The sequence below is a fragment of the Plecotus auritus genome (assembly GCF_963455305.1).
Source record: "Plecotus auritus genome assembly, chromosome: 2".
Classification (NCBI taxonomy): Eukaryota; Metazoa; Chordata; class Mammalia; order Chiroptera; family Vespertilionidae; genus Plecotus; species Plecotus auritus.
In genome coordinates this window covers 156124455-156139745 of record NC_137771.1, presented here as the reverse complement: position 1 = coordinate 156139745, position 15291 = coordinate 156124455, and the positions used below count along the sequence as shown (strand labels likewise).

The following is a 15291-nucleotide window of genomic DNA, read 5'->3' as shown; positions in this document are numbered from 1 at the left end:
AATCTCCTTAAAGTTGATGTGATATGTTTTGACCACATATGAGCAGTAATAACTTCAAGGCTTTAAAAAAAAAAACACATGAATAGGACACTTTCTAGGAATGAGGCAAGGCATTTTGTGATGAGAGTTCCTTAAAATCAATATTTTAACTATTACTGATCAGATTATGTCTGCTAGAAAAGCAGCAACAGCCATTCATTATGGGTAGCTTTTAAAGTACTAAAGCAGGTGTTCTGTGATTCTAGTACTCTGAAAGTCGTTATTTCTCATATGTTAGCTCCAGATAAACAAGAATGGCTATCAGGTTAGACTCAAAGAATAACAAGCTGTACCATTATTTTGATATTAGCTGTGTTAAGAATGAACGAAATACACTGAGTGGCCAGATTATTATGATCTCTGAACGCATAATAATCTGGCCACTCAGTGTATATTCTATATAATAAAAGGCTAATATGCACATTGTCCCCTCGACCAGGAGTTCGACCAGCAGGCAGGCCGGCCAACTGCCCAAGTCCCCATCCCCTGGCCAGGCTAGCTGGACCCCACCCATGCACGAATTCATGCACTAGACCTCTAATATGTATATATATACACACTGAGTGGCCAAATTATTATGCATTCAGAGATCATAATAATCTGGCCACTCAGTGTATATTGATCATTTGATTTTCGAATTTCTAGTTTCTTTCATTTTTGTATTTGTTTAACTTCTTGTCAAGGCTACAAAATGAATGTACCTAGACAAGTGACCGAAACATTATTTTACCCTAAATAAAAAATATTTAGTTTAATCAAGCAAACTCCAAGATGGGTGCATGATGACTGGAGAATCTTTGCAAAATTATCAGAAATTTAATACATTTTCAATCCCAAAAGATTAGGATATTCATTGTCCATCTCAGCTCTTGCCATTTATCAAAGATCACTGTTAGCACTACCTGGCAGCTTATTCCAGGAAACAAAAACTTTGCAATGTATACCCACTGCCCCCTCCTTATAAATTTGCCAAAATAGGAAACATCCTTGACAAAATTAGCATCCTGGCAGAAGCAGAGTTTTAATTCTTTTCATATCTATCCAATTCTTTTTGCACGTACAAAGGCAAATCCAAAGGATATATATTAATTTGTTTTGAATATTTGGAATGTACCTACAATTATGATGCATAGGTTAGGATTTACCTGGAAAAAACATCCAGGTATCAAACTATCCATCAGTTGCAGGTTATTTACAGGTAGCACTGCCAAAACAACACTGTTCAAAAATGTAGCTAGGAACTGTTGAAAGGAGCATCTGTTACCCCTAAGCTAATTCTCCAAAAGTGAAATATTTTCAACAACTTAAAATATTATGTTGTCATTACAGCTGTTAGACAAAAGGAAATAAGACAGGATGTTGAGACATGATACATGTAGGGATGATAATCAGAGAATGGAGGATACCATATGTACTTGACTCCATCAGCACAAATAACAAAGCACCCTACCCAAATCCAACTTGATTCACCCATGTGAGAAAAGTACTGGCCCTCATTATCACAGAAAGACATATATTTATAAGAAGAGTTTAGGTGAGAAGGTAGATGAAGCTTTTAGTTATAAAAAGTTTACATTCATATAAAACTAATGGGGGGCAGCCCTGGCCAGTATTGCTAAGTGGTTAGAGCATCAACCCAGAAACCAAAGGGTTATGGGTTCGAGTCCCGGTCAAGGACATGTACCCAGCCCAGGTCAGGGCGCATGTGGGAGGCAACCAATTGATGTGTCTCTTTCATATCAATGATTGTTTATTTCTCTCCCTCCCCCCCTCCCTCCCTCCCTTCCACTTTCTCTTAAAAATTAATGGAAAAAATATCCTTAGCTGATGATTAACCAAAAAAAATTAACAGGGTGCATTAACTTGATTTCACTGAAAATAAGATTTTCAATAGCTCCTATTTGCTGGGCTCTGGGCTATGTATCTGTGTACAATGAATATACATCTGATCTTCACACAACTCTGAAAGATAAACATTACTGTACTAGAGGCCCAATGCCCTTGGGGGTCCCTCAGCCAGGCCGGCACCCTCTGGCAGCACCTCTGGCCAGGTAGCCTGGGCCTCCCTCTGTGGGGCAGGGCGATAGTGGTCGGTGATGGGGGGTTGGTGGGGGGCCCAACCAATCGCATGGCACCCGCCTTGGCTGGCCTGGCCCCAGTGCATGTCATAGCGTGGTTGTCCAGAAGGTCATTCTGCTATTCAGCAGTTCAGTCGATTTGCATATTACGCTTTTATTATATAAATGATTCCATTCAAAAAATTAAGAAACTAAAGCTTAGAAAGTTCACATAGCTAATATATCAATAAGACCAGAAATTCATGCCCAAGTTTCACCAACCACAAATTCCATATTCTTTCTACTATGCACCATTAAGTGAAGTATTTTACTTTATATAAATTTAGTGTACAATTAGGTATTGAACTAGGTAATAATTTCTCAGAAATAACATTATTTACATGACTGCACTGGTCAGTAAATGATACTGTAAAAATAATCATGCTGCCCAGCTGGTGTGGATCAGTGGTTGAGTGTCGACCTATGAACCACGAGGTCAGGTTTCAATTCCCGGTCAGGGCCCAGGTTGCAGGTTTCATCCCTAGTGTGGGGCGTGCAGGAGGCAGCCTAATCAATGATTCTCTCTCATCATTGATGTTTCTATCTCTCTCCCTCTCCCTTCCTCTCTAAAATTAATAAAAATTTATTTTTAAAAAGACAATCATACATCTTAATATTTCACAGTATACTATTCACATTAGTTTTTGCTAAGAGAATTCATTTGCTCAACAAAACAATTCAGAACAATGCCAGATACTATATTTGATACTGAAATGAATAATAATACTTGTCTAAATACTCTGTCAAAGTTGAAGATTTGGAGGAAGTCTCAAATTATTTTGATTACATTATCTTTAAAGCAATAAACCTGATAATACACTAATATAAATGAACAGCAATTCACCTATCAATTATACGCAAGTACAGCTATAATATTATAAAGAATGAAATTAAAATAAGTAAAAATAAAAGTTCTAATACTTGTTCCACACCCCAATAGATGTTTTCACATATCTCGAGATGTGCACTCTACTTTGGGTACCACTGTCTTAGAAAACAACTTCACATTTCAATTCAGGAAACAGGTATCTACCCATTTCATGAACTTGATAATATCTATTTTCTGAAAGACCAGAAATGTAAAATTGAGACATATAAAGGACCTCTCTCTGCACAAAGTAGACCTTCAATATATATTAGTTATAATTAAAAATGATTACTGTACCTTAACATAAAATAAAAGTATGTCACCTTCACATTTACTATTTACAAAATTGGACTCAGAAACAATGGATAGTACTTGTGTTTAAACAAAATGACAACCTTCTGAAATTACATGTAAAAATGGCAGGGAAGCCGTAGCCAGTTTGGCTCAGTGGATAGTGTTGGCCTGTGGACTGAACAGTCTCAAGTTCAATTCTGGTCAGGGGCACATGCCGGTTGCAGGCTCCATCCCCAGGAGGGGGCGTGCAGGAGGCAGCCAATCAGTGATTCTCTTTCATCACTGATGTTTCTCTCTCTCCCTCTTCTCTCCTCTCTGAAATTAATAAAAATATATTTTAAAAATAATATTAATAAAAATGGTAGGGAAAACATTTACCAAAAATATCCAAACCTTGTACTCTTAACCTCGAGTTGAATTCTGTAAAATGTATAGGAAAAAAATCAGAAATTGTTTGAAAGTAATAAAGTTTTTTTTATGGTTTGGCAAATCTTTTAGAGATTACCTGACTTTTAATACTTAACAGTTGGGAAAGGAAACAGGAAGAATAATTGTAAAGGGAGAATACTTTTGGTTTATATAGGTTTTCTGGCTTTGTGATGAAGATAAGCATTTCTGAATAATATTATGAAATCAATAACCCTATTTCAAATACAAATATTTTCTGAAGATGGACCACTAAATAAGCTCTCAAGCTTAATTTTACAGGTCAGTTGTGTACAACTCACAAAGATCAGATGATTCCTATGTGATTCTCATTATTCTATAGCACAGGAAAAAAAAAGATGGAAAACTTCCAATTAATTTTTCAAAAATAACATATAACCCAAATTCCAAGAGAGAATAAAGAAAATATTTTTTAATTCTCATGAACATAGACATAAAATCTTGAATAAAACATTTACAGCACAGCAAATAGGTTTATTACTGTGTGATGGAAAATTATTACAAAAGAGAAACTTTTTTCATCTGTTCTATTTTTTCCACTTCATTTTCCTTATTGTGTTTATTATATATTGTTTTTCATTTCCCTACCAGAATGCAATGTTTGGATTTTATTTACAGGATTTTTATTTTATTCACCGAATCTACTGCCTAGCATATTGTAGGCTCTATTTATTGAATGAACAATCTTATGAATCAGGTAGTATTACTGTTAGCTAGATTTTACCTTATGAAGAGGCTGAAGCAATGAGAATCTGCCTATGGTCACTCAGTACAAGGTAGAGCTAGGATTTGTAAGCAGCTAACGTGACTCCACTCCACGTAACTACTGTAACTGCATGGTGCCTCTAATTTATGTGGTGAATTACATAGGTACCATTTAGGATGTTTCCCATATTAGACAGTTCCTTCCCAGCAGGGGATATTTCATTATCTTTGTCCCCTGACTGGCAATGTCTAGCCCATGTTACACACTCAATAATTATTGGCAAAATAAGTGAATGCATAAATATATTAATTACCCAATTATTTTTACATGTATGCCTCAATTGGCTAGATTTAAGCTTTCAGAATTTTAAAACTGATTTTGATATAAAGATCCTTCCTGTCTTTAAAATGTAGTGATGCAAAAAAAACAAACTTTATTTGAATTGAGAAAAACATGACTTCTGACAAGTAGTTTAATTAAAAGGATATGCACCCTATTCTACTATTTTCTCCAAAGTGGTTTTTAAAGCTTTATTCAGCAATAGCATATATTAAGCAAAAAACTCCAGAAACAGCTATTCTACTCATTTCATGATATACACATGCACAATATTAATGATCTTTGATCAAAAACCGCAAATGACTGTGCCATTTCCACAGACACGGAGACTTGTAAAAAAATCAATCAATCATGCTAAGTAAAACAGACATCTTCACTTACAAGAACTGACGCTAAGAACACCCCCGGAGCAATACCTGGCCCAGGAGTCACTCGCCGGTAGCTTTCTCAAATAAGTTTGACGACAATCGTAAAGACACGAGTAACCTGCCACAAAATCCCAGTGGCCATAGGTTTACAGTGAGGAACAAACATTCCTGGGTAGAAGGGGTGGACATGTGATTTTACAACGACACCCCTCCCAGGCCGCCTCAAAATCTAGAGCCCAAGTTTCTCCTCCTCAGAACTCCTCACCGTTTCTATTCTAGGGGGAAGCGACCATTTCTCAGGTAGACGCTAGTGCACAAAGGAAAAACTGGCCATCCAGCGTGAAGACTGAGGACTCAAAACGAAAATACGGCGCGCTGTCCCACAAAGACCCCTTGCGTCTAACCGCTCCTTCACCGAGAGCGGCAATCGCATTTCTCGCGAGATTTCTCGTCTTTATGGGATCGTGAAGATGAAACCTCGCGGCTTTTCATATAAAATGTCCGAAAGGATAGCTCCTAACCCACTTCACGGAATCTTCGAGAGCCTTGACCTCGCAGCCCCTAATCCCGTTCCTTCCATCTTTTTCTCCCCCACCCCCTCCCATCTTTCAGTCCTAAGGACTTCCGGAGCTAGACCGGAACCGGAAGTTTCTGGAAGCAAGGGGGTGGGGCCGAAAATCAAAAAAGCGCGGTGAAAACTGGAAACCCAAACTGGCCGGGTGGTGGTGACTCCCTGGCAGTCCCGTGGCGGTTCCTGATGGACTCCACCGCCTGTTTAAAGTCCTTGCTCCTGACCATCAGTCAGTATAAAGCCGTTAAGTCGGAGGCGAACGCGACCCAGCTTTTGCGGCACTTGGAGGTGAGGGGCTCCAGCGGCGAGGGCGAGATGGGCTTCCCTGTAGTAACATTTAGTGCATGGTGTAGCCAGGGTGTAGCGGCCCAGTTTAGGAAAGAAAAGGCTGCTTCTCCCTTCCTCAGCTGTCTTTTTGTGTTGGTAAAGAAGGCGAGTGAGGGTCAGCCCTGAATCCTACCCTCTGCGGCCCCGCCCCCTAGTCCCTCCTGGTTCTTTCAGTTGCCTGGGGGCGGGGGGGGCGGGGAGAAGTGGCTACTGAAAGTCCTAGGAAGAGGGAGTGTGGGACCAAAGGTTGGGGAATTTAGGCTGTGTTTGGGGTTGGTAGAGGAGAGACCTCAAACCTGTACCTTTTCCCTTTTATAAAAAAAAAAAATTAAATGTTTATTTTTGAACGTATTCCATATGTTCCCCTTTTTCTTTTTTTTTTTTTTTCCCCCTGGTAACAGTTCTGACAATATCTAGTAATTCTCGGGAGTGAAGGTGATGGGGAGTGATGATTAAAACTTGTTTTATCCCTTGTCCCTTAAGCAATTTACAATCTAAACCTGTTCCTTACTGCTTTTATTTTAACTCATGTTGAACTCGAACTTGAAAAATATTATTTCAACTTTCTCTGGATTAAGAAGCAATTTCACTTATAATCATAATCTTTTTTCTTTCCCAAAACATATAGCTCACAATTTTTCAATCCTAAAATACTGAATTGCTTTCATTTTTTTATTAGTTCCTACTGATTTGTGTCTAGAGTACTTATTCTATATAATTTTTTTGCTTTTAATCTGTCATTTATTATGCAATTAATGGGATTCCAAATAACATTGACCTCAGTTTTAATAAAAAATAGTTAAGCTCAATCAAATCTTATTTTAATTCTCTCTGTAACTGCATCTATTAACATAGAATTGAACATAATTTTAAAATAGATTCTATTTGTTATATTAACCCTGTGATAAAAGCTTAAATTACCAAAGATTAGCAAACTATGACAAAGAGAAGGCTATTGTTAATGGTACAGCAATGTCAGTTTTTGGTGCAACTGGAGTGGGTTAAATGTGTCTTCATTCTCAAATTTCATTGGTGCGCTTCTCCTTACTACTTCAGGTGCCCATCTCCTAAGTACTTTTTTTTTTTCATTCATTACCTCAACAAATTTCTGCAAACCTAATGATGATGAAGGTGTTAGCTGTTAAATGCTAATACTTTACTTCTCAATTAGGATAGAACAGTGTGATAGTAGATCCACAAAGCCACAAAATAAGCAGGGTTGTTAGTTTAATTTTAAGATAAAGGAGTTAACTATTTTAAATATTCATTTGAAACATTACCTGTCTTTGAGAATAAACAGGTATGTTGTGAATCTAAGCACCATGGTGAATTGAAGGAGACTTTAAAGAAATATGAGGCTTAAGGACTTGCTACTAGAATTTCAAGGGATTTACTGAAAAATCTTCTACCGTTTAGAGAAATAACATACCTTTAGTGTATAATGTGCAATAATCTTAACTAAAGAAAGAGCTTCATAATTTTTTTCAATGTTTTTATTGATTTCAGAGAGGGAGGAAGAGGGAGAAAGTTAGAAACATCAATGATGAGAGAGAATCATTGATTGGCCACCTCCTGCACTCCCCCCACCTGGGATCGAGTCCACAACCCAGGCAAATGCCCTGACCAGGAATTGAACCTCAACCTCCTGGCCGAGCCAGAGTTTTGTTTTGTTTTAATATATGATTATGCTCAAGTAGCTACCATCTGTATCATAATATAGAATATTTCTAATGTTTTTTTTCAATTGTCCTCTCTCATAAAATTCAGATAACTAAACTTATACAATACATACTTTTGTATCTGACTTCTTTCACTCAATATAATCTGAAATTCATTAATGTTACACACTTTACTTTTTTTGATTACTTTGTAGAATTCCATTTTATAAACTCACCAGTTTATTTATATTCTGTTGATGGGCATTTGGGTTGTTCCATTTCTGGGTAGAATTTGAAAAATGTGTTTGTAAGTACTGTCATACTTTTTTTGTTGATATGTGCATTCATATATTTTATATACCTAGAAGTGGAATTGTTAGGTTTCACAGCTATGTTCAATTTCAGGTGAAATTGCCAAGCAATTTTTCACAGAGTTATGCCATTTTACCCTCGCACCAGCAATATGTGAAAATTGCCATCCTTCATCCAGAGCAATCCTTGGTGTTTTCAGATTTTTAAATTTTGACCATTTTCATGATATTAATGGTGACTATCTTTGTGCAGATCTCATGAGAGCAGCATCTGAAGATACAGAGATTGTTATTCTGTGAAAGGAGATTGACGATTCATTCTGCTGTTCTGCTGCACTTCCACTAATTTTTCTTTATAGTCCCAGGCAGAACCTGAGATTTGAATTATTTTTTTATTGAGAGAGCTGAACTGGTATCAATCTTGGTGGCTTTTCATAGCACTAATCTTATGTAATGATTATGAGCATTGATTCAGGAACAATAAATTCCAATTAAGCTACTGTAGTTTGTTGTTCGGTTTACTCATCTATATATATAAAAGCCTAAGCGACCATCACAACCGAACGGATGACTGAACAAGCTGCGTGGGGCGACTAGGCCGGCAGGGGTGTTAGTGAGGGGCGACCAAATGACTGAGCAGCAGGCTGCGTGGGGCAGTCAGGCCCGTGGGGGGCGGGGGGGGGGGCAGTTGGGGGTGACCAGGCCGGCAGGGGTAGCAGATAGGGGTGACCAAGTCAGCAGGGGGGGGCAGTAAGCGGGGGAGGGGGGCAGTTAGGGGCAACCAGGCTGGCGGGGGGGACAGTTGGGGCGACCAGGCCAGCAGGGGGGGCGGGGAGACAGTTGGGGCAACTAGGCCGGCGGGGGTGGGGGGGCAGCTGGGGGCTATCAGGTAGGTGAGCAGTTAGGAGCCAGTGGTATCGGCAGTCAGACATCCCCCGGGGGGTCCCGGATTGGAGAGGGTTCATGCTGGGCTGAGAGGACCCCCCCTATCCTGTGCACGAATTTTGTGCACCGGGCCTCTAGTCTGTAATAATTAGCTGTAAATTGCAGATTATTATGAATATGAAAAGAATTAACATACACAATGTACCTAGGCCAGAGCAAGTGCCAAAGTATTAGTTATCATTAAAGTAAATTGTATTTACATAAAACATGCTGTGTGTATAAAAGAAAATTTATAAAGTAGTTTTTAAAATTTACCTTGCAATAAATAATTATTACATGTTAGAGTACATGTGTTATTTAAAGCTGGATCCAGTCCTGAGGGAAATTATATTTAAAGCAGAAAATGTCTTCATCTTCTAGAGGGCTAGCTTTGTAAGTAGGAAAAAGGACAGTGCTCATAAGGTTCCATCTCACAAAATACCTTCTATCAGTATCTCATTTCAGCTTTGGACCATTTTTCAGTCTTACAGACTTTTATTTTAATGTTAAAACACATAATCCACAGGAAAAGATATTCTGAAGCTCCCTTATCAGCAAAGCTTTAGAAGAAAAACTGACATCTTGGTGAGGGAATAAAGGGACACAGAAAGGTTAGAGGGATGCTAAAACAGCCTTCTGAGACTTGATCTTTTATTTATTTATTTATTTTAATTTAAATCCAAAGTATTACATATGTCACCTTTTTCCCCCATTGACCTCTCCCCGGCTGTTTCCAACCCCAGCACATGCCCTCACCCCTCTACTGTCTGTGTCCATTGGTTATGCTTATATGCATGCATACAAGTCCTTTGGTTGATCTCTTACCTCCCACCCTGTCACCCTCCCCAGCCTTCCCTCTGAGGTTTGAGGGTCTGTTCCAGGGGTCCTCAAACTTTTTAAACAGGGGGCCAGTTCACTGTCCCTCAGATCGTTGGAGGGCCAGACTATAGTTTAAAAAAAAAACTATGAACAAATTACTATGCGCACTGTGGGCCCGGGATGAGTCGGCTGCTAAGCAGGACAGGCAGCGGCACCCGGCGGGCCGGATAAATGTCCTTGGCAGGCCGGATAAATGTCCTTGGCAGGCCGCATGTGGCCCGCGGGCTGTATTTTGAGGAACCCTGGGATGCTTCTATGTTTCTGGATCTGTTTTTGTTCATCAGTTTATGTTGTTAATTTTATTCCACAAATGAATGAGATCATTTGATATTTATCTTTCTCTGACTGGCTTATTTCGCTTAGCATAATGCTCTCCAGGTGAGACTTGGTCTTTTAAAAATAAAAACATTTAGAACAAATTTATTCTAATTCTAAAGTAACTAATTGTTTTTCCATTTACATAGAAAAGATATGTTTATTAATGAATAACATTCAGAAAGCATTTTGAAAATACATGCTGTCTGACAACTATTTTGTGCCTTTAATCCCAGCTTTACCTTTTCGAGGGGTTAGGGTGAGATGATTTATAGGATTATAAGAGAGGAGTAAAAAGTGGAATATCCAAAGATAAAATTTGTCTATGCCTGACCTGGCTACTTGAAAAAAAATTTTTTTAATTCCTCTTTGGTAATCTCTAATTTCTGAGCTCAGCAATTGTTTTTGGGAGGGAGCAGAAATAATCACATAGTTAACTGCATACCTAAGCCTTTGAATTTAGCTACTTTTCACTTTCCATGGTCCCCCTTAAAGTAGGTGGAATGCAAGTACTAGAATTCATTTATTCAATAAATGTATTGGTAGTAGAGTGTTGATTTGTAGTTGATGCCTTCATGGAGTGTTCAGTGTAGTAGGGAGGATAAATAAAAGTTTGCCAGTTTATGAAATAAAAGTATAATGTACTATAGGATAGAGTAATAGGCAAACCTAATGTAGTTGATAGAAGAGGGTTAGAAAAAGTTCCTGGAGGAAACAAAACTGAAACCCAAATGATTACATTAGCCAGTGAGAGAAGGGATAGGTAATTCATCTGCTCAGCAGATGTATCAGCATGTATGAATTTTTGTAATTGGGAGCGTGGCAGTGGCATTTTGAAAGAACTGAGTTTTTATTTTAAATGGGAAAGAGATGAAAACTGCCAGTTATTAAAAAATATGTATTTTTATTGATTTTTAGAGAGAGAGAGAAAAAAACATCAATCAGGTGCCTTCTGCACAACCTCTACCGGATTGAGCCCGAAATCTGGGCATGTGCCTTGACCGGGAATAGAACCTGCAACCTTTTGGTGCACAGAACAACGTCCAATCAACTGAGCCACACCTGCAAGGGTGCCAGTTTTTAACTAACACATTTTAATTACTATTTTTATAGGTAATTTCTGGACAGAAGCTCACACGATTATTTACGTCAAATCAAATATTACCAAGTGAATGCTTGAGTTGCCTTGTAGAGCTACTTGAAGACCCAAACATAAATGCACCACTGATCTTCAGTATCATCAGTTTGTTATCTCAATTAGGTAATTTAATTTCTCTTTTAAGTTTTTAGAAGATTTTTGAATGTAATAGTTTTTAAAGGGCAGATTTAGTTATAGAATCGTTAGGAGAATGGTTCACATTACAAAGATTTCTTCATTGCAGGACCTTACAGAACTATTTGCTTTGTGGATTTCTTGAAAGTGGAATATTGTATGCATCCTTTCTTAAACTATTGGAACGAAGAATCTCAAACATAGTAGGTTCAGTGGGCTACAAATAAGAACACACTTTCGGAAATGCTGACCTACTTTTGAATTAAAAAAAAAAAAACTACATTCACGTAATGCCAGTATTAAATACACTGCTCAGAAAAGTTATAGCTAATGATCAAATAAGTCATCCTTTTTTTATAGACTACACTGAACTTGGAGCTAAGGGTAAAAAATGTAGGTGTCGCTTTTTCTATTTTTTCCTACCTTAAGCTTTAGTTTTTAAATTTTAACTTAATAGTTACCTTTTTTATTGATTTGTGTTTGGAGGTATAGTGGAGATATTTTTGTGTGTGACTATAAAAATAATACATACTTGCTATTAAAAAAAAAATAACAGTGATCCAGAAGGATCAGTCCGGCCAGCCGGCGTGGCTAAGTGGTTGAGCGTCGACCTATGAACCAGATCATGGTTCAATTACCAGCCAATATTTGCTCAAATATGCCCGGGTTGCAGCCTCGATCTCCAGTATGGGGTGTGCAGGAGACAGCCGATCAATGATTCTCATGATTGATGTTTCTATCTCTCTCTCCCTCTCCCTTCCTCTCTGAAATCAATTAAAAAAGAAAAATAGAACTTTCTTGATGAAAATGTTCTCTGTTGTCCAATATAGTACCTGTAAGCCACATAGTACTATAGAGCATTTGAAGTGTGAGTACTAGACTAAGGAACCTAATCTTTTAATTAATGTATATTTAAATAGCCCCATGTGGCTTAGTCACTACCAAATTAGCATAGATATAGAGAGTAAAACAAAATTAGTCTTTATTCATCATCACCACCTTCCTCATCATTTCCACCTTGGGGAAGATATTGGGGATCTTTCTTAATGGTTTGATATGTGTTTTTCCAGATATTATTCTATATTGTAACAAATGATTACAGATTAAAATATTAACAAGTAATTTCATTTATTTTTAACAAAAATGGTGTTGCAGAGTACTGCTTGTTTTCTTTTATACTTGTTATATTTTAGATGTCTTTCCATAATATTTCCTTTTTAATAGATACCTTGTACCACATTGTAGAGTACTATAATTTATTCAACCACTCCACTAAGGATGTGTACTCATGTATGTTCTTTTTGGTGTTTTTTGCTGTTAGAACCAATACATTTTTCTGTATTTTTGCTCAAATATTTGAGTATTTGTTGAATAAATTCCCAGTAGAATATTCAGACATTGTTCAATTTAACAATCATTACTGAATTGCTTTCCAAAAATGCTATGCTGATTCCAACATACACCAACCATTTATATGAGACTGGCAGTCACTTTCAATGTTTAAATATGTTAAAGAGATGATCTTAATATTTGCTTTTTAAATTTTTATTTATTTTTTAGTTAATAGACTTCATTTTTAGAGCAGTTTTAGATTATAGAAGCATTGAAATAATTTAACAGCAAAATTTCTACAAGCAGGTGTTTTCCTTGAGATTAATTTAGCTTACATTGAGAAATCATTTATTAGCCAAAAAAAGGAAAAACTAATACTCCCTTCTCTTTTCCAGCTCATACAATTTCTGTGACTAAACTTCTGCATTGGAAAGTATTTGTATGTAAAATAGTCATATAATATTTGATGTTTTTATATAATGGTAAATTTGATATAGAAATTAAAATTATAACTTTCATCCATGAAGACCATATGTAAAATTGATAATGTTTTGTGCATTTTAATTTACAGCTGCAGACAATGAAACCAGAGACTATCTTCAGAATACGTATAACCTGAATAATGTGTTGGCAGGAGTGGTATGTCGGAGCAGCACTTGCCACAGTGATTCAGTGTTTTTGCAGGTATACACACCCACACAGCACTTTTCACTTCATACTTATTCTTCCTTATTTTCAGATCAAACTTGATAGTATCTGTTAGCAAGTGCTAGCTTACATAGTCTATGCGGGAATAATACTGAATGATTAGGCACATTCTTGCCATTAATAAATTTAAGAACTAGTTGATCACACATGTACTACTATTTAAAAGTGGAGGAGGGAAGCTTATTCACATTAGCACTATTACTAAAGAAAAAAATGTCCATTATAACTTACTTGACAGACTTACAAACACAGATGTCAGCATTTAGACAGTTATTTACATTAAAATTATAATTTGAGTTGGCATCTAGTCTCATTGTTGAGGAGACATTCTACAAAATTGAAGCTATACTGTAGATTTGGTCTTATTTAGCATAGACTCAAAGCTCTTATACCCATAATATTTTCTTGAACCTAAAATGCAGTTGTAAAAAAGAAAAGTATTGCCAATTAAACGTACATGAAATTTTAAAGATGGTAAATGTGAAAAAATATATATCTTAGAATTGATGAAATATATATGTTTCAACCTACATATACTTTTAAGATGATAAAGTAAACCAGGTTGATGAAAAGATGCTTTGTTTAAGATAGGATGTATAGGAATGTGTGAATCAAGAGGTGAATCCTAAGGTTCCTGGTAGTCTTATTACTTTGTGTTAAAAAAAGAGAGAGAACCATTTTAAGAAATGGAAACGTTTTTGCTCTAAATTCTGCCTCCTAAAATGGTGACATGTTCAGAATATGCACAGAACTCTATAGTTTGTGAGCATGCAATATGTTTTATGTGTTTATATTCATTACTATTTTTTAATTCTCAGTGCATTCAACTTCTGCAGAAGTTAACATATAACATCAAAATTTTCCATTCTGGTGCAAATATAGATGACTTAATTACATTCCTGATAGATCATATGTGAGTATGCAACCAAACATGTAACCAAATAATCTATTGGTTTATTTTTAAACTAAAACCATGTAATAGTTCAATTTTTCTTAGATAAATTTTTCCATCTTCTTTAAACTGAGACTGATTTCTTATCTACTCCTCTTAGATAATTTTAAGAATCAAATGTTATAAAGCAGCTTTAATTTTTATAACAAAAATTTATGAAATGACTTTATTTGAACAGAAAGAAATTATTGACCCTGAAAGTTGTGTTTATATTTAATCTTCTTGATAGGAAAATATGCTGATGAGATAGCACATGGTCACTCTGACAATTGTTTTTATATTTCTTTTTTTATTGTTGTTGTTGATTACCTCCCACCCACCCACCCTTTTCCGCCTTCCCTCTGAGATTCCGCACTCTATTCCATTCTTCCATGTCTCTGGATTCACTCCATTCATCATTTTATTTTGTTAATGGGATTCCACATATGAGTGAGATCATGTGATACTTGTCTTTCTCTAACTGACTTATTTCACTTTGCATGTTTTCATATTTCTATGCTGCAATTGAATAGGATAGTTTCGTTTCAAAACATGAAATAAGTGGGCAATACTATTCAAAGCTTGATGGTCTTCACATGTTAATCAGATTTTTCTTTTTGCATGCAAAGAGGAATTTATATGTATAAATTTTGAATAATTTAAAAAGAATTTAATGATTTTATTTTTTTATTCCTTTTCTTAAAAAACAGTCAGTCTACTGAAGATGAGTTAACAATGCCTTGTTTGGGATTATTGGCAAATCTTTGTCGACACAATCTTTCTGTTCAAACACACATAAAGACTTTGGTAAGAATTTTATAAGATGTTTCTTTCTTGATTTGTGGTTGCTTCTATGTTTCAAGAACATTTCATTCATTTTCTCT

At 36.5% G+C, this 15291-nt stretch overlaps 2 protein-coding genes across 10 annotated transcripts in view; one reads left to right on the top strand and one right to left on the bottom strand.

The window, feature by feature from the left end:
- The window catches only part of DZIP3 (DAZ interacting zinc finger protein 3), a 123530-nt gene extending 117726 nt beyond the window's left edge, over positions 1-5804 (bottom strand). For 4 of the 9 annotated variants that reach the window (XM_080654002.1, XM_080654001.1, XM_080654007.1 and 1 more), the window contains exon 1: positions 5444-5804. The gene's annotated coding sequence lies outside the window, so the exon portion shown is untranslated. The remainder of the gene's footprint in view (positions 1-5443) is intronic. The other 5 variants (XM_080654003.1, XM_080654008.1, XM_080654005.1 and 2 more) reach the window with 4 other exon arrangements.
- A 131-nt stretch (positions 5805-5935) lies between these two features.
- The window catches only part of CIP2A (cellular inhibitor of PP2A), a gene marked incomplete at its 5' end in the record, with an annotated part of 45561 nt that continues 36205 nt past the window's right edge, over positions 5936-15291 (top strand). The window contains 5 exons of the mRNA XM_080654674.1: positions 5936-6172; positions 11277-11424; positions 13340-13452; positions 14295-14389; positions 15118-15214. Of these exons, the coding sequence (XP_080510800.1) occupies positions 5936-6172; positions 11277-11424; positions 13340-13452; positions 14295-14389; positions 15118-15214 (690 nt within the window). The remainder of the gene's footprint in view (positions 6173-11276; positions 11425-13339; positions 13453-14294; positions 14390-15117; positions 15215-15291) is intronic.